The following is a 19559-nucleotide window of genomic DNA, read 5'->3' on the forward strand; positions in this document are numbered from 1 at the left end:
CACACCATCCAAGACTGCCAAAAAAGCAGCCTGTATACTATAGCCTAATCTGTTTGTGCTTGTACCTCCAGGCAGCCAAGTGTCAGCATTTGGAGCTGTTTGCAGCAGTGGAATGTTTGACCTTTCCCCCCTTTTGAATACTACATTCCTTTGCAATATCAGAAGCTGCTTGTAAAAACTATTCTCCATTTCAAAAGCAGTTTGCCATGTATCATGGGGTGCAGCAAGCGCAGGGAGAGGATGCTGCTGATTGAGGAAAAACAATGCTCCTAATGGAACTAGTTCCATGGTTCTTTGGATCTTTCGTTTATTAGTATTTATTATGCTTTAGCAGCTAAAAGGCTGGTGGGTAGTAGATAACATTATCTCCATGAATCCCTGCCACTTGTGATATTAGTGCAACAGGTTGGTCACTCACGTACTAAGCTATCACAAATATTAGTAAAGGAGAACATCCTCTTAAGACCAATGACTAATCTTTGTGAAATAATCTTTGTTGCTGGGTCTCCAAGCTCAATGATGGTGATAGCATTCCATGCCCCTCCACTCTTGCCCACTTTCCCCACGGTTTAAAGATGCTGTTTAAAAATCAGAGGAAATGGTCAGCTTATGACAAAGTTAGCAGAATGTTGGAAAGCTAGGGGTTTGATGCCTTCTGTCTGTGTAAACAAGCTGGGTGTGAAGAGTGCAAGCTGTGCTCAGAATCCACCTCAAGGAAATGCCCGCGCTAGCTGCTGACAGGGTTTCAACGTTTGTTTGAAGTTGTTGTAAATGAATCACTGCCCTGACCCACTTTGCTGCCAGTGCATAAATGGCAATCACAGTAGTCACACTGCAATACACCTTCAGTATGTTGAACCTCTGCTGGCCTGAAGAGAGGCAGATTTCCCTTTTCAGTGTATGCTCCAAACAAGCCTGTGGCTGGGATCCAAACAGCTACTTTAGGCATACCTAAAGACTTTGGCAATCCCAGTAATGTATTTATGTGTGACCTTTTTATTTTGAACATTAGAAATTGCTTGTGAAAGTCTCGCTCAGTTTCAAAAGCAGCTTGTAATGCAGCATTGTGGGCCGGGTGGAGGGGGGGGGGACACAGTGACTGTTGAAGAAAAAGAAGCAGAAGGATCCCTAGTGTGCATGGAACTAGTCACACAGTTCTTTGGATCCTGGCCCATGTGGCTGGAAATCCCTCAGTGGGACCCCCATCAAAACCCGCAACTTAAAAGATAGGGTGGGTAGGATTTTTCCTTCCTCTTTTTCTTGATTATACCGTGTACAATTTTTCACATTCAGTCTCAGCAGACACCCCCCGCCCCCGATGAGAAATAAAATGCAAATACAGCTGGCGTGACTGCTACCTGTAACCATCCAAGACTTACAAAACTTGATTTTGAATACCTTAACACAGCTGAGGTATACGTGAGGTATATGTGATCGCCAAGACACACAAGAGCAGGTCCTGCTCAGGTGCATTCCTGTCACTGCCACACACAGGCAAAGTCCTCTCGCTGACAGGACCTGGCTGGTGCATTTTATTGCTCATTTACAGTACATCTAAAGCCTTCATTGCTGGTCCAAATTCTACAGCAGAGTTCATGACATAAAATCCTTAGCTTTGTATTAAAAAAATAAAAAGGAAAGATACTCAGGCAGGCTGGTTACAGTTTAAAGCAGATTGCAAAGGTATGATTTTTTTTTTCACTACTAAAGAGATCAGCTTAATCTATAAAACAACAACAACAACAACGCATCATGCCGTCAATCAAACAGATTCCTTCTAGAGAAGATTGTCCCATTGCCATGCAGCCACTCCAGTAACATTCCATTATTGGTTGAGTAGGCCATTATAGTCATCAGATGTTACTAATATATTACTATCTTCAGTATAAAGATAGCTTGTTTTTACCAATGTAAATGCACTAAGGGACAACTGGGGTCATGCAGAGTCATTTTTATCCAGACCCATCACATTTATGATTTGTCCCACAGTGTAGCACATCACCATATGTATGGCAAGCTTGCAGGATAAACTGTCAGGTACAGTTATCCCAGGTTATTTTGGCTCTGGCCATATACACCCTTAACTACTAGATTTACCGAAAGGGCCATTTTGAAATGGCATCAAAAGCCTTTACGCCAGTCACCAGCATCTTGTGGTCGTGTCGTTCCATACTGCTCTCAACTTCCTCCCTCGACAGGGAAGGATGGGCATGAGTTAGCCACTATTGGGTGAACTTTACCCTTTAGGGAGCCAGACTTGACAGTGACTTTATGGCACACATAAGAAAGCGCCACCTCGGGAGTCCGATCAGCTGAATTTGGAGGAGGAGGTCCCCCAGCGTGTCCCTTTCTTAGCCATGCATCATTATGGCTTCACTCAATAACATCTCAGCTGACAGTCAGGGCATGCAGCTAGAAAAAAGCTACACGTAGGGATGGCAGAGAATTCCGCCACGGATCTCGGGGAGGCCGAATGCCAGTGCATTCGGCCCCCCGACATCTGTGGTGGAAAGGCCTGCCCCCCCTGCTCCCCCCGCGGATCCCCCCGGGACGAGACTTACCTGGGGCAGATCTTCCGGGCGGTGGCGGCTCTGGTGGCAGCGGCTGCGGCAGCTGGTCTTCCGATCAGCTGCTGCCGCCACCATTTGCAGGTTTTTTGTTGTTTTTTTTACACCCACGTGATAGGCTACGTAAGTTTTTACGTAGCCTAAAACGTCTGGGTAAAAAAAAAAAAAAAAGGAGTACGCAAATGCCGCCACCATTCGCGTACACCTTTTTTTTTTTTTAACCCAGACGTTTTAGGCTACGTAAAAACTTACGTAGCCTAAAACAACTGGGTAAAAAAAAAAAAAGTGTATGCAAATGGCGGCGGCTACGCTATTTGCGTTCCCCTTATTTTCGCCGTCTTAGTCTACGTAAATATTTACGTAGATTAAGACGTCAAAAATAAGGAACGCAAATGGCGGCAGCCATAGCCGCCGCCATTTGCGTACGCGTTTTTTTTTCCCCAGAGCCCTCCGCGGCCGGAAATCCGGCTGCTGACGGCTCTGGCCTGGCTGGGCCTGGCTGGCTGTTCTGCGGAGCCTCCGCGGAGCACAGCTGGCCAAGGAAGATTCCGGGGGGGAGGAACAGAGCGCCTCCCCCCCCGTCCAGGATTCCGGGGGGAGGGACAGAACGCCTCCCCCCCACCATAAACATAATCCGCGAACAGGTAAGTGATTTTCGTACATCCCTAGCTACACGGGACATAATCATTTTTGACACGATAGATAAGCAGCATGTTAATTGGGCTAGTTCTGTTAATATTTGCCACTTGTCAGACAGCAGGCTTACATTTGTGACAAGTACCAAGCTAACTTTTTATCCATTGGGTCTCATGAAGGGATTCAGTTCAGCGTTTGGCTTCTTCCAATGCACTGCAAATCACACAGCGAAATATTGCGCTGAGTGTCATAAGGATGGTGCTTCTGTTCTGACCTTCTTTGTCTGTCCATTTGATTCATGCTGCAGGTCCTTCCTCTTAGTCTTGTGCCGCTGAAGTCTCTCCTCTTTCTTTTGGAGGTAAACAGCCATGTTATCGAAAGAAGACTTGTAGAGATTTTGATAGCATCTTCCTTTGCCAACAGAGCCTGTATAGAGAGAGTTGGAATTCTAGGTGAGAGAGTCGCTCTGTAGTTCTTGATAGCTTAATACGCAAACTTTATTTTCTAAGCAGGGAGGGAAGTTTTCTTCCTGCATGAAAAGAGACTGAAGTCCTTAAAATCTTCATCTGTGCAATCTATTATTTAATAAGCCAATATGAGTACTAAGAAGGTATTGGATGCTTTGGAAAGGAAGAAACAGGAAACTAAGAACCCAAAATAAGAATGCACAAATTGCCTTGTCAGATCAGGCCAAGGGTACTGCGTTTTGTCATTAACAGAACAATCAGATATCTTGAGAAGGTCTCAGGTAGGGCATGATACAATGCCTAGATGCACTGCATCATCAGGCTGCAGCAGAGGGAAAACAGGGAAGCAAGGCTATTCTGTCTGCTTTGGCTCCTCTTCTCCTCCATCCGTCACCTAGCAAAAGCCATTCCATCAGGCAACCCAAACTGTTTCCATCCCATCTGGAATTATAAGAACTGTAACTTTAAAAACTGGCATTCACGGGTTATGCTCTTTCCCCAAGTTTTCAATTTTTGAGGGTGTCGATACCTTTACATTGAGCTAGAGTTCAGTAGAGGCTTGCCATATAGCTTGGTAAGCATCTAAACGTCCGTAATATACAAAATGTAGCTAGTTATGTAACTTGTTGGACCGTTCACTTTTTTCAGTGTCATAAAACAATTACGTTTCACGACCAACAGGGTGGGACTAGTTAACCATTCCCTTGCACGCAGAAGTACTTACTGCCGAACAGGCAAGCGAGAGCACATCGTTCTAGTCGCTGCAGTGCTCTCTGGGCTCTAAAGAACACTGTGATGCCATTGTGGCAGGTTCTCCCAGCTACAACTTACACTGGATTAGGTAAAGACTACATAGTTGGAGGAGGAAGGCAGATGGATACGTCAGGAAGCACAGAATGGAGAAGGAAAGTAGGCTGGCGGGGGTGGGGGGAGAGATAATGGTAGTGATTACAAGTGAGTTTTAAAAATCTATTTGTAAGGATGGAAACATGAATTATTTGATAATCAAGTATTACTGAGGCTTTATTTTAAGCAAAGGAAACTGAGACAAATGTGAATATTTATTTTATTTATTTATTTATTTCATTTCTATACCGCCCAATAGCCGAAGCTCTCTAGGCGGTTCACAAAAACTAAAACCAAACAACACACAATAAAACAATTTAAAATATATAGAACATTAAAACCACAAATATTCAGAAGATGGCAACACAACGTTATTTTATAACAATGTGTAGGCCTGTACAACACTTCGGCCTGAACCCTGAATTGAAGGGGACTGCTTTGGGTCACTTTGTGCCCCTTCCGAGGCAAAGCGGAGGGGGCATGAAGCGACTGGAGTGGGTCAGAGGCTCACCAAAGCACTCGGTGTGCTTCAGAGGCCTGAAGTTGCTTTTATAGAATAGTGGTCATGGAATAAGAGGACAGGACCTCTTATGTATTGGTAACTGGTTAAAGAACAGAAAGCAGAGAGTAGGAATAAATGGTAAATTCCCCAATACAGGGATGTAAATAGTGGGGTCTCACAGGGACCAATGCTTTTCAACTTGTTCATAAATGATCTGGAATTCAGAGAGAGCAGTGAAGTGGCCAAGTTTGCCATTGACACCAAATTATTTTAGTAGCTATTGATAGCCTCCTCCTCCAGGAATTTAACTAATCCCCCTTTAAAGCTATCCAAATTGGTGGCCATCACTACATCTCGAGGTAGCAAATTCCTTAGTTTAGTTTCTTTTATCTCTCCTGAATCTCCCACCGATCAGCTTCATGGGATGACCGCAGGTTCTAGTATTATGAGAGACGGAGAAAATTGTCTCCCTGTCCACATTCTCCACACCATGTATAATTTGGTACACCTCTATCATGTCACCCCTTCCCCTCCTTTTTTCCAAGCTAAACAAGCCCAGCTGTTGTAACCGTCTCTTATAGGGGAGATGCTCCAGCCCCTTGATCATTTTAGTTGCCCTTTTCTGTACTTTTTCCAGCTCTACATTATCTTTTTTTAGGTGTGGTGACCAGAACTCTACACAGTATTCTAAGTGTGGTCGCACCATAGTTTTGTATAAAGCCAGTATGATATTGGTAGTTTTATTCTTAATTCCTTTTCTAATTATGTCTAACATGGAGTATGCCTTTTGTACAGCAGCCACACACTGGGTTGACATTTTCATCAAGCTGTCCACCACAACCCCAAAATCTCTTTCTTTGTTAGTGACCACTAGCTCAGAACCTATCAGGCTATACTTGAAGTTGAGAGTTTTTGCCCCAACATACATCACTTTATACTTGGTTACAATGAATGGCAGTTGCCATTTGGACGCCCATTCTCCCAGTTTGGAGAGATCCTTTTGGAGCTCTTCACAATCCCTGTTTGTTTTAACCACTCTAAATAATTTGGTGTCATTGGCAAACTTGGCCACTTCACTGCTCATTCTGAATTCCAGATCATTTATGAACAAGTTGAAAAGCATTGGTCCCTGTGAGACCCCACTATTTACATCCCTGCATTGGGAGAATTTACCATTTCTTCCTACTCTCTGCTTTCTGTTCTTTAACCAGTTACTGATCCATAAGAGGACCTGTCCTCTTATTCCATGACCACTAAGTTTGCTCAGGAGTCTTTGGTGAGTGACTCTGTCAAAAGCCTTTTGGAAGTCCAAGTAAGTAATGTCTATTGGGTCACCCCTGTCTACATGTTTACTGACATTCTCAAAGAACTCTAAAAGGTTAGTGAGACAGGATTTACCTTTGCAGAAGCCGTGTGATTCTTTTTCAGCAGGGCTTGCTCTTCTATATGCTTATTAATGTTATCTTTAATGGTGCTTTCAACCAACTTACCCAGAACAGATGTTAAGCTAACTGGCCTGTAATTTCCCAGATCCCCCCAGATCCCTTTTTAAATATTGGTGTTACATTGGCCATCTTCCAGTTCTCTGATACAGAGGCTTATCTTAGGGACATATTTTGGTTATTTGAGTTCTGAGAATTCTAGGATGTATACCATCTGGGCCCAGTGATTTATTTGCTTGAGAACCTTGTTGTTTGTCACCACTATTTGCCTCAGATCCTCAGACTCCCTTCTTGAAAACTAAGTTCAGGCAAGGTATCCGTCCTATATCTTCTGCAGTGAAGACAGATGAAGAGAATTTATTCAGCTTCTCTGCAGTCTCCTTGTCCTCCTTCAGTACTCCTTCAACTCCATTGTCATCCAGTGGCCCAACTGCCTCCCTAGCTGGTTTTCCGCTTCTGATATATTTAGAGAATTCTTTATTGTTGGCCTTGATATTGATATAAACTCAACTGGCAAGATTACTTTTGTTTTTAAAGCATCACTAATTGGTACTTTGCTCAGCCACCCCACAGAAGTCAAAACTGCTATCTTTAGAAAAGAAAAACTGATCTGCCTCAGCAGAGAAGTTAATCAACAAATCTACGTATCTATTAGCCTTTCCACTTGACTGGACAACATTAAGGCTGTGCTGGAGTTTCTGTTCTGTGACAATTTATTTAAAAGAAGGTTTAAGAATTCATTTTCCCCACATTCCCTGCTCAATACGTTATAAGAGAAGAGATACTGTGATCTTCTGATGAAGGACTATTAAAGGCTAGATAGGAGGAAGAAAGAGCTATTAAAATGCTGACAATTAAGAGATGTGGATAACTGCCTTTTCTATAGGGGTAAAGACACTAATTAAACATCTGGAACAGGAATAATCATCCAAGCTCCCTCATGTTAAGTAGGTACAATAATCACTGTAATCTTAATAGCCCCCTTTCCCCAGCTGCCAATGCACTTAGGATCTATGCACGGTGCTCTAATTTGTCATCTAAGAACACTATTCCATTATGCTCCCACATTATTCAACTGTTCTTTGTGGACTGTTAGGATCAGTTGGATTTTTATCCCAACTAATTCCAAAGGCTCAGGGAAGGATGTAACAAAAGCTATCAAAAAGCCAACTCCTCAAATACAACATTATTTAAAGCAGCAATTTTCAAACTTCTTGCCATAAGGGAACTCTTTTTACACTGACTTATTCACTGATGAAACTTAGCATGTCTGCAGGAGATTCTGGGAAATGATCTAGAATGTACACTCAGTCCATGTGGAGCAGTGGGCAGGCCTGTTCAGTACTGCAATCTACGTAAGCTAGATGTGCACCCAACAAACTAGAGATGGACAACTCTGTCAAGTTTGTTGCTCTCCATTTCTCATTTTTCCAGTATTAAGTATTGTTCATCCCGAGCACCGAGATTTTTTTAAAGGTTTGCATGAAAATTCATATGCATTTGTGTGTGCACTAATGTATACATTTTTGTATGCAGTTTTTGACGGGAGAACCCCATTACAAAATTTGGAGAAGTGTGAATATCAAAGGATAATTGGGGTTCAATTTATGTATTGGTTCGAAAGGGTGAAATTAGGTAAGATCAAATGAATTTCTCCCCCATCCCTACAACAAACTCCTGTGGATGCAAATCGCAAAGGTCAGTGGTAGGAGATGCCACAAGACTGTTCAACATTACTGATTTTCTCAAATGGAGAACTCTGATAAGATTTGTGAAGAATCCAAGGGTTTCCTGGAACACTGGTTGCAAGTTAATTACCTCAATTAAGATTACCCCCCCCCCCCGCTAAATCCTGTCTCTCACAGAATTATTCCAAAATCTTCATGAACTGTGTCCTCCTAACCTCAGCAGAGAGTAGGCTGGATCCACACTTAGTCATGCTTAGAGTAGACCCACTGAAATTACTAACTTGTCTCATTGATTTCAATGGGTCAGCTCTAAGCATGACTAAGTCTGGATCCAATGCAGATGGGATAGATAAAAACAGACTTCCATGTGATGCCCTCCTCAGAACTAGGCCTCGCCAAAGAACCAATCTTAAGCAGAGTATCTTAATCTTAAAGTCAACTTTTATGGAAGCTGTGAGATACACTGTCTCCAAATCGTAGTCTCACACCTCATTTAAAGATGTTTTCTTGACCTTTGAATTCAACTTTCTTACCTTCAAACACTGTCCAGTTGTCATGTACGTACTTCGTCATTTTCATCAATCCTTTCACTTCAGCAGCAGGCTAAAAGAGAAAAACAACTCTTAGAAATCCCTCATATAATCTCCCCCAATTTTTTTGTGTTTGCCCTGAACCATTTGAGACTTTCCATCTTTTCATGAATGGAGACCAACAACAGAGAATGGAACAGACATTTCACTTCACACTTTCAGAGAAGGGAACCAATTTAGTTTTATGCCTCTGTTTTCTTGATCATCAGGGAAAGGCCTTGAATTAGGCCTTGAACTGCTATATTTTGACCATGTGACAAAAGAAAAGATAACATATTTCCAAAATTGTCAGAAGGTACTACTAAGCTGTACCTGATGCTACCTGACCTGATGGAGAAAATCCAGCCAACACTCTTTAGTGCTGCCCCAGATTTGAGGTGCCCCATTTTGGAATGCCTTCTCAGCTGAGGTGCCCCATCTTGGAATGCCTTCCCCAAGGTGGCTTGCTGAACAGTTATCTTTTCAGCATCAGGTGAAGACATTAATCTTCTTCCAGGTATTTTAGATGCTAGAGTTTATCATTCAAATGTGAGAATTTTTAAGTGCCTGTAAAATGTTGGAATGGCTGCTTTTATGTTTTATTTATTTATTTATTGCATTTATATCCCGCCTTTTTTCCTCTAAGGAACCCAAGGCGGCGTATATAATCCTCCTCCTCCTCCATTTTATCCTCACAACAACAACCCTTTGAGGTAGGTTGGGCTGAGAGTCTGTGACTGGCCCAAAGTCACCCAGTGAGCTTCCGTGGCCGAGTGAGGACTAGAACCCGGGTCTCCTGACTCCCAGTCCATCACTCTAGCCACTACACCACACTGGCCCAAAATATTGTATATTTTATCTTGCACTGCTATCATGGTTTGTTATTTAATGTATGTTGTGTTTTTATTCTTTCAGTATCATGAAATCTCTCCAGAGAACTCTTGTTACTGGATGGGCTAAAGATATAATAGATAAACAAACACTGCAGACCAATCATTATTGTACACCATTCTTCCAAACAGCAAAGAATTCATGCCTAAGGGGAAAATGTCTGGCTTACAAGGAACATAGGAAGCTGCCTTATATTGAGGCAGATCACGGGTCCATCTAGCCCAGTATTGTTGACACTGACTGGCAGAAGCTCTCCAGGATTTCAGGCAGGAGTTTTTCCTGCCCTACCTGGAGATGCTGAAGATCAAACCTGGGACCATCAGGGTCTCTCCCATGGAGCTACGGCCCTTTGGTCCAGTCAAAATATCATAAGTTGGCCGACCACATCCTAGCATGTACACTTCTGTATAAAAGAAGTCTGTGTCACTTGTAGTTGTGCACTGTGCACACATTCTGGAGTCCAGGGACTACAGAAGCAAGCAAGTTCTCAGAGAGCGAGCAATCAGAGCGCACGAACAGGGGGAGCAAACAGGAGTTGGCCAGGGGATTTGCAGTGGCAGAAGGGACAAAGGAGACAAAGGCAAAGAGGTAAGTGGGCTGGAGGAAGCTGGAGGAAGCCCAGAGGGCTGTCCTTTGTCCTTCTGAGTGGCTGTGAGCTCACCAGGTGCTTCTGAGAGCTCCAACTTGATTGGGAGTGTGTAGCCTGAGTACTCCCAGCAGCTGTGTGGGCAGGAAGCTTCAGTCTGTTTCCCACCTCCCAGCAAAGCAGAGCAGAGCAGAGGAAGCTGCTGCAGCTGGTCTAGGGACTACAAAAGCAAGCAAGCTCCCAGACAGCGAGCGATCAGAGCAAGCGAACAGGGAAGCAAACAGGAGTTGGCCGGGGGAGCTTGGCAGGGGAGGTCAAGGGGGAGGCCCCTAACATTTTAAAAAAACACCACATTTTTTTAAAATTTATTTGTCTTGTAACACACACTTCCATACCAGTGGGACTCTCTTTTTAACCTCCAGTAAGTAAGGGCCAGGCACAGGCTACTCTAGAACAATCAGAAAGCTAGACACAAAAAGGAAAGCAGACTATGGAAGGACAAGACTCTCCAGTGGTGGTGACCTGCAAGGTGTGTGCAATGTTTGTTTTCTTGCCTGAGAACAACAAGGCCTACACATGCAACAAGTGCAAGCTGATCACACTGTTGGAAGAAAGAGGACTGGAGTGGCGACTGTCAACCCTCCAGGGAATAAGAGAACACGAAGAATTCTTGGACAGAACGGTGGAACTACAGCAGCAAAGTGAAGTACAGGAGCTAGAAGAGCAACAGCAAGCTGAGGCAGAAGAGGGAAATGCTGAGGTGAGGAAAAATGAAGTAGAAGATACTCCTTGGAAAAGGGTGACAGTTAGGAGCAGAAGAACTAGAAGCCAATCTGCACCAGTGGAGGCAGTGGAACTAGGAAACCGTTTCCAGGTACTTGAGGATGAGACTGGAGGACAGCCTGCAGAGGAAGAATTACAGGGGAACCTGCATGAGAGTGAGCAAGAGGCTGAAGGTCAGTCAAGCAGAGGTGATGAAACCAAGGCCTACAATAATAAGAAAAGTAGTAGTAATGGGAGACTCCTTGCTGCATGGGATCGAAACCCAAGTATGTCGCAAAGACCCGTGGACTCGCCAAGTATGCTGTCTCCTGGAAGGATGGATTAGAGACATGACTGAAGGGTTGCCTGCACTCATAAAGCCCACTGACAGGTATCCCTTTCTTCTCATCCATGTGGGAGCAAATGATACTGCCAAGCAGAGCTACGAAGAAATCATGTCAGACTTGGAAGCTTTGGGAAGGAAACTCAAGAATATTGGGGCCCAGATAGTTTTCTCATCCATCCTTCCAGTAGTCAGAAGAAGGATAGAAAGGGAAAGAAAAATACTTCCGGTGAATAACTGGCTACGAAGGTGGTGCCGATGAGAGATCTGGATTCTAGGACCACGGGCTATACTTCCTGGAAGATGGACTGCTGGGAAGGGTCGGGTTGCACCTCACAAAGGATGGGAAGAATGTGTTTGCCCACAGCATGAAGAACTTTATCAGGAGGGCTTTAAACTGAATGCTACAGGGGAGGGAGACGTAAAGTTTGGGATAACAATGGACAAAGGCTCATGCACCACAACGGAGAGAATAGCTCTGATAGCGCCCAATATTAGTCTTCAGACACATGTAGGAAGAAAGCCAGACCATGAGGCACATGGTCTTCGATGCCTATACACTAATGCCCAGAGTATGGGAAACAAACAGAACAAACTTGAAACTCTTAATACAGGAGGGAAATTATGACTTGATAGGTGTAACTGAGACTTGGTGGGATGACTCTCATGACTGGAATACAGCAATTGAAGGATATAACTTGTTCAAAACGAACAGGAAGAACAGAAAGGCAGGTGGGGTTGCACTGTATGTGAAAAATACATATTTCTGCACAGAAATACAGGAGGATGAGCTTGGTAGCCCCATCGAGGGCATCTGGGTTAAAATAAATGGAGCAAAGAATAAAAGGAACCTGGTGGACGGAGTTTACTCCCGGCCACCCAATCAAGGAGAAGAGGAGGATGAAACTTTTGAAAAGCAAATTGCCAATGTTTCAAGGAAGCATGATGTAGTAGTAATGGGGGACTTCAATTTCCCCGATATTTTTTGGGAGACAAATTCTGCAAAACATGGCCCCTCCAGGAAATTCCTGACTTGTGTGCTGGATAACTTCCTCCTACAGAAAGTAGAGGAAGGAACTAGGGGATTGGCTATCCTTGACTTGATCGTAACCGACAGAGATGACTTAGTGGATCAAGTAGCAGTTACAGGAACTCTGGGGGAAGGCGACCATGTTGTACTTGAGTTCTTGGTTCTAAGGGAAGCAAAAGCTGAGTGTAGTCAAACGTGTACCCTGGATTTTAGGAAAGCTGATTTTAATAAACTCAGAACAACGATAAGTAAGGTCCCATGGTAAGCAGCAGTCCAAGATGGGTGGGAGCTTTTAAAAAAGGAAATTCTCAAGGCACAATTCCAAACAATTCCAACAAGAAGAAAAGGTGGAAGACAACAGAAGAATGTGGCTTCACAAAAAGCTTAGAAATGACCTGAACAAAAAAAGGACACATATAGGAAGTGGAGAGAAGGCCAAGCAACAAAGGAAGAGTACAGGCAGGCAGCACAGAATTGCAGGGATGGCGTCAGGAAGGCTAAAGCTGAGAATGAGCTGAGGTTAGCGAGGGATGCTAAAAGCAACAAAAAAGCTTTCTTCAGCTATGTGCATAGTAGAAGACAGAGGAAAGAAATGGTGGTTCAGCTATTAATTAAGGATGGCAAAATGATAACAAGAGACAAAGAAAAGGCAAAAGTGCTCAATTCCTACTCTAGCTCAGTCTTCTCTCAAAAGAGGGTCTATGACCCCCCTGGCAAAGGCAAAGTACAGGCTGAAGGGGCAGGATTGCAGCTTGAGATCGATAGGCATATGGTCAAAGAATACCTAATTACTTTGAATGAGTTCAAATCTCCAGGGCCAGATGAACTACACCCTAGAGTAATAAAGGAACTGGCAGATGAACTCTCAGAGCCAATGCCTATTATCTTTGAGAAATCATGGAGGACGGGTGAAGTGCTAGATGACTGGAGGAGGGCTAATGTTGTCCCTATGTTAAGTAAGTTCCCATGGCAAGCAACTCTAATGAGAAAAGGAGTGCGAGATCGGTGGCAGTTTTTAAAAAAGGAAATTCTAAAGGCACAATTACAAACAATTCCAACACAGAAGATAACAGAAGAAGCCAGTGTGGCTTCACAAAAAGCTTAGAGATTACCTGAAAACAAAAACACATACAGGAAGTGGAAGGAAGGTCAAGCTACAAAGGAAGAGTACGGGCAGGTAGCACAGGACTACAGGGACAGCATCAGGAAGGCTAAAGCTGAGAAACAGCTGAGGTGAGTGGGGGATGCTAAAAGCAACAAAAAGGCTTTCTTTAGATACGTGCATAGTAAAAGACAGAGGAAAGAAATGGTGGTCCAACTGTTAAATAAGGATGTCAAAATGATAACAGATGACAAAAGAAGTGCTCAATTCCTACTTTGGCTCAGTCTTCTCCCAAAAGAGGGTCTATGACACCCCCTGGCAAAGGCAAAGTACAGGCTGAAAGGGCAGGATTGCAGCTTGAGATCGATATGGTCAAGGAACACCTAATTACTTTGAATGAGTTCAAATCTCCAGGGCCAGATAAACTACATCCTAGAGTAATAAAAGAACTGGCAGAAGAGCTCTTAGAGCCACTGTCTATTATCGTTGAGAAATCATGGAGGACGGGTGAAGTGCCAGAGGACTGGAGGAGGGCTAATGTTGTCCCTATCTTCAAAAAGGGTAAAAAGGAGGAACCTGGGAGCTACAGCCCAGTCAGTCTGACATCAACCCCTGGGAAAATTCTGGAGCAGATGATAAAGCAATCCATCTGTAAGCTCCTTGAATACAATGTAGTGATTACTCGAAGCCAACATGGATTTGTCAAGAACAAATCCTGCCAGACGAATCTGATCTCATTTTTCAATCAGGTAACCTCCCTTGTGGACTGTGGGAATGCTGCAGACATAATATAGCTCAACTTCAGCAAAGTTTTTGACAAAGTGCCCCATGATAATTCTGATGAGCAAACTAGCTAAAAGTGGGCTAGATGAAATAATGATCAGGTGGATCCACAGTTGGCTACAGAATCGGACTCAAAGAGTGCTTATCCATGAGACCTTCTCAAACTGGGGAGAGGCAACGAGTGGGGTACCGCAGGGCTCAGTCCTGGGCCCAGTGCTCTTCAACTTTTTTATTAATGACTTGGAGGAGGAAGTGCAAGGAATGCTGATCAGATTTGCAGATGACACAAAATTGGGTGCGATAGCTAATACCCTGGAAGACAGAAACAAAATTCAAAGTGATCTTGATTGGCTGGAGCGCAGGGCAGAAAACAACAGAATGACATTTAATAGGGATAAATGCCAAGTTCTGCACCTAGGAAAAAGAAACCAAATGCACAGTTACAAGATGCGGGATACGTGCTCAATAATACTACAAGCGAGAAGGATCTTGGAATTGTGGTAGATCACAAGCTGAATATGAGCCAACAATGTGATGTGGCTGCAAAAAAGGCAAATGCTCTTTTGGGCTGCATTAATAGAAGCATAGCTTCCAAGTCCTGGGAAGTACTAGTTTCCCTCTACTCAGCACTGGTTAGGCCTCATCCTGAGTACTGTGTCCAGTTCTGGGCACCGCACTTTAAGACGGATGCAGACAAACTGGAGAGGGTTCAGAGGAGGGTAACAAAGATGACCAGGGGACTGGAAACAAAGCCCTATGAGGAGCGACTTGAAGAACTGGGCATATTTAGCCTTGAGAAGGGAAGACTGACGGGAGATAGGATAGCGCTCTTCAAGTACTTGAAAGGTTGTCACAGAGAGGAAGGCTAGGATCTCTTCTCGATCATCCCAGAGTGCAGGCCACGGAATAATGGGCTCAAGTTACAGGAAGCCAGATTCCGGCTGAACATCAGGAAAAACGTCCTGACTGTTAGAGCAATATGACAATGGAACCAACTACCTAGGGAGGTGGTGGGCTCTCCCACACTGGAGGCATTCAAGATGAGGCCCCTTCCAACCCTACTATTCTATGATTCTATTATTCTATATGGGACCCCCTCATATGGGGTGAAGAAAACTATGCAGTCAGGTCTGGGTTAATGTTCCCTATGTAAAAGAAAACATGCCTATGTTAATGCTAAATCTCGTCTTCTCTACAGATGCATCAAACCATCAGGTTTCAGTCTGAAAGCATGATACCGACGTATTCACTTTTAGGAATGCTTCAGAACTAGCAAAAAACATATGCAAGGAATCACTCTATTAGTATCCTGAAAGCCTTTTCCAGACACCATAACGTGATAAGCACACAGTCAGCTGTATGTAACCAGGAGGCTCCTCTCACCTGCCACTGTCCATCCACAGGTTGGTAGAAAAGAAGAGGTGTTTGCTTGTCCTCCTGCAAAATCCAGAGTCCTCCCGCTTCCTCGAATGCAATGCCCCAGCCATTGTGGTTCAGGGAGATGTGCTGTTTGTGAATGAGGTTCTGCGCACCAGTGTCAAGCTGGAAGATGGATACTGTGGGAATACTTTTCAGACGCAATCATCATTATTAGGTCTCACCAGGTAAGTGGATACAGGGCTGCAGCCTTAGAAATCTTAGCCGTATCCAAAGCTGGCACTCTGCCAGTGCTCAGCAGGTTGTGGGAACGACCGCTAGTGCAACAGGAAGCGAGTGTTTCCTAGGGCAACCCTGGAAACTAGCCAAAATTAGCATTCCTGGAGCAGGCCAGGGCAGGCCAGTGGAGCTCCCTTTTGCAAGCTCCGCGAATTTGCCCTGTTCCAGAAATTTGTTTTTGGCTGCTCTAGGAAGCACTTCCTGTTGCACTGGCGGTCACTCCCGCTTGTGCAAGGGCAGCTCTGGATGCTGCCCCTCGTGTAAAAGAACATCAGATTGCTCATGAACCTCACAAACAGCTTAAATACTCTCCGGTATTTGCCAGCCATCTTGCAGAAGCATCCAAGTGTCCACTTCACATCAGAGCAGATCCTAAACATGTATCAAAGAACTGCCAGTGTTCCAAGACATTATTTCTGTATCTGCCATGGATATGTTTGCAGCAGAGGTGACATAACACGGAGAACATTAACCACAACCAAATGTACAACTTTTATTATACGGTATTAATCTGGGACAGAGGAGGGCAGCTCATACCATTCATACAAAATTTCATTACCATGCTCAAAGAGAAACCCACATCCTACCAGGTCATAACATCACAGTTTTCATAGTAGCTATTAACTGACAGAAACTTGACATAACCAGTACTGAAATTATGTGACTGTCTGCTCCCCTCATAGTAATTTTATAGATACAGATATAGATATAGATATAGATATAGATATAGATACATTTCTCTTACCAGTCATATAAAATGGCAATGTAATTTCCTTCACAACAATAAGCTATTCTTGAGACAGCATATTTCTGGAGAGGGAACATGAGATGCAATCAGAATCTGCAAAGGCTAGTAGGGAAACTGGGAAGGGGGGACAGGGAAGAGAAGGGGGGGTAGCAAGAGAAAGCTTTTCGACAGCATTCAAAGTCTTATTCTAAAAGCGGAAGTAATGACCAAAAACTATTCATTGTGAGTTTCCTACATCATGGACAAGCTGTCTACCCCTCCACAGCTAATCTTTACTCTTGTCCAAAACCAAAGGCTGGCAGATGAAAGGGAAGAGAGAATGTGCAGACCTCCAGATGCTGGATAGATCCCAAGGAGGGATCCCAAGGATGCACAAACTCCCAGAATTAGTGCAACCAATAGGGGAGCCCATAGCCCCTTATTCTTACAGCACCAGCCTGCCCCCTCTTTCTGTTCACCAGTTTTACAGCACCAGCCCACATCTCCTTAAGCAGGAGAGGTAGACAGTGTAATAGACAAGACTGCAGTGTGTGTGTGTGTGTCTGTGTGTGTGTGTACAGTTGCATGCAAATGTGAAAAACTCAACTCCATATCACCAAATCAAACCATTTTCAAATGCCCTCATCATGGTCAATACAAAATACAATTCAAATAGAATAATCAGCATCACTTACTACAGGCTGACCTTAAAATGAAATATATATATTCTTGATTTTAAAATTGGTGGACTCCTAACTTCTGAAATTATTTCACTCTTAAGACAACTACTTTTCAGAACAGTAGAATGGTTTTAGATGAGAAACCTCTATTTCATTTGGGTGAAAGGTGACTAAAACCTTTGCCTTACTTTTACACATCATTTTATAGAACAACAGAAGGCCCTCTTTACCATGCTAGAATTAGACTTTCTGTCGTTTAAAATTTAAACAATAGAAAATCTAAGTCTAGAATGGTAAGGAAGGATTTCTGTTGTTTAAATTTACTCTCAGTTCACACTGTTTCAGTTCAATCCAAAAAACAACCATTCTGAAAACAAGTTTGGGATGAAAGGTACAGACTGAGAGAGAAAAAGGAGATACACATATCATGTTTTTGGCGCCAGGTTATGATTTATGTGGACATAACTCAAATTACCTTCTCATTTTTGGTGGTGTCATATATATTCAAACTATTCAGCTGACAGCAATGTACTTCTTTCCCACTTTGGTATTCCCAGAGCCTCAATGTACAGTCCTGAGGGAGTTAAGAGAGAGGCTGATTAACACCACTTCAGCTAAGGAGAAGACAGCCATGATTTTCAGTCATTTTCTCTCTCCTGTACACGCGCGTGCGCACACACACACTGAGGATTACAGGCCTGCCCTACATTCAACTTTAAATTGCAAAACATGCACACACACACACACACACAGAGCAGTGTGTATTAAAAGCATTCGCTGTAGTTAATATTGCATTCATTATAACTAGGTGTTCTTAAGAAATAATTACATGTGGTTCGAAGCATGTGAGAGGGGCAGCTGCTTCTCCTTGCCCTCCCTAAATGGTGTTTCAGACATTCCAGAAAACTGTAGTGAGAGGAAACAAGAACAACTGCTGTCTTGCACTCACAGCAAAGGGAAAAATCCATTTTTCTAAGCAGGTTACTAAAAATTCCAGATTTAAAGGGTCTATATACATACCCCAGAAGCTGATATGAGAAGATCTGGATAGTTTGGTATTATAAATATTCTGCTGACAAATCTAGGAGGAAAAAAAGGTAGAGTGTAAAGAAAAACAAAAGATAGCAAAGTGTGAGGTTTCATATCACCATAGCAACATAAAAAGCTCTACACTGAATTGGGTCAGACTCTTATCTTGTATTTCAGGGAAACAAGCTCCACATGAACATAATTATTGTGCTAAGAAGGGCTCAGCTGGTTTCTGGCTAATTCAAGGGCACAGAAAGGTCCATTCAAGCACATTGTAAGTAAATGCAGCTGGAATGGATTTACCTACTCTTTTTATGTCTTCTTTCAGAGATCAATATTTTTAATAAACTAGTTCAGCCAAGACATACAGAGAAATCTCCAATGGATTTAAATGAGTTCAGAGTTCTGACCTGCAGATCCCTCAGTAGACCAGCTTTTTCTGAGTCGTATAGACCTGAGGAGTTTTTGAATTTTGGTGGGAATTTGCACAAATGCACACTTCTGCTAATGCGCACTTGCACAAGTTGAATGAAACTCTCATACATCACTAAAAACCCTTGATTTCATCAATGAGCGGACGATGGAATGAAAGACGCCTAGCAATCTACAAAACACAGACGGGACAGGTTTAACAAAATCTGTACATCCTTAGTTCAACCATGTAATTTAGCACTTATTTGGATTCTTGTAGTAACACCCTTCTCCAGTGAAGTAGGTATTCCCAATGCTACTATAATGGTGACCAGAAATGGAACACAGAACTGTATATGCAGCCTCCATAGTGCTGCTCTGGTTAACACAGAACAGTGCTATGTCTCATTCTCCTTTCTATCATCAGAGCCTTACACAACCTTACAGCCTCAGTGGTTAGGGGGAAAAAGTCTAAGGGCTAGTGTCCATGTGTGGTCTGTCACCTAGAAATGGGCCATTCTTTAGCAGTGGTTCCTCATGCAGACTACACGTAGAGAAAATGTGCCCAGGCCACAGCTGTATACAAATGCAACTGGAGCAATTTAAAGCATCCCCCATGTGACAGTTCAAGGAGAAATGAGGATGAAACATTTGAAAAGCAAATTGCCAATGTTTCAAGGAAGCATGATGATGGGGGACTTCAATTTCCCTGATATTTGTTGGGAGACAAATTCTGCAAAACATGGCCCCTCCAGGAAATTCCTGACTTGTGTTGCTGATAACTTCCTCCTACAGAAAGTGGAGGAAGGAACTAGAGGATCGGCTATCCTCGACTTGATCCT

The 19559-nt window shown here is 43.4% G+C and overlaps 1 protein-coding gene across 4 annotated transcripts in view; it reads right to left on the reverse strand.

Annotated features, from left to right (window-relative positions):
- The window catches only part of WDR4 (WDR4 tRNA N7-guanosine methyltransferase non-catalytic subunit), a 103351-nt gene that overhangs the window by 64264 nt on the left and 19528 nt on the right, over nucleotides 1-19559 (reverse strand). For 2 of the 4 annotated variants that reach the window (XM_084843822.1, XM_084843824.1), the window contains exons 6-11: nucleotides 18298-18358; nucleotides 17753-17851; nucleotides 16616-16680; nucleotides 15598-15781; nucleotides 8682-8751; nucleotides 3478-3629 (exon numbers count right to left, since the gene is read on the reverse strand). In XM_084843822.1, the coding sequence (XP_084699948.1) occupies nucleotides 3478-3629; nucleotides 8682-8751; nucleotides 15598-15781; nucleotides 16616-16680; nucleotides 17753-17851; nucleotides 18298-18358 (631 nt within the window). Of the gene's footprint in view, nucleotides 1-1512; nucleotides 3630-8681; nucleotides 8752-15597; nucleotides 15782-16615; nucleotides 16681-17752; nucleotides 17852-18297; nucleotides 18359-19559 lie in introns of those variants that run through there. The other 2 variants (XM_084843821.1, XM_084843823.1) reach the window with 1 other exon arrangement.

This window comes from Heloderma suspectum, chromosome 3 (assembly GCF_057233095.1).
Source record: "Heloderma suspectum isolate Gila_16-S chromosome 3, 16-S_ref, whole genome shotgun sequence".
Lineage (NCBI taxonomy): Eukaryota > Metazoa > Chordata > Lepidosauria > Squamata > Helodermatidae > Heloderma > Heloderma suspectum.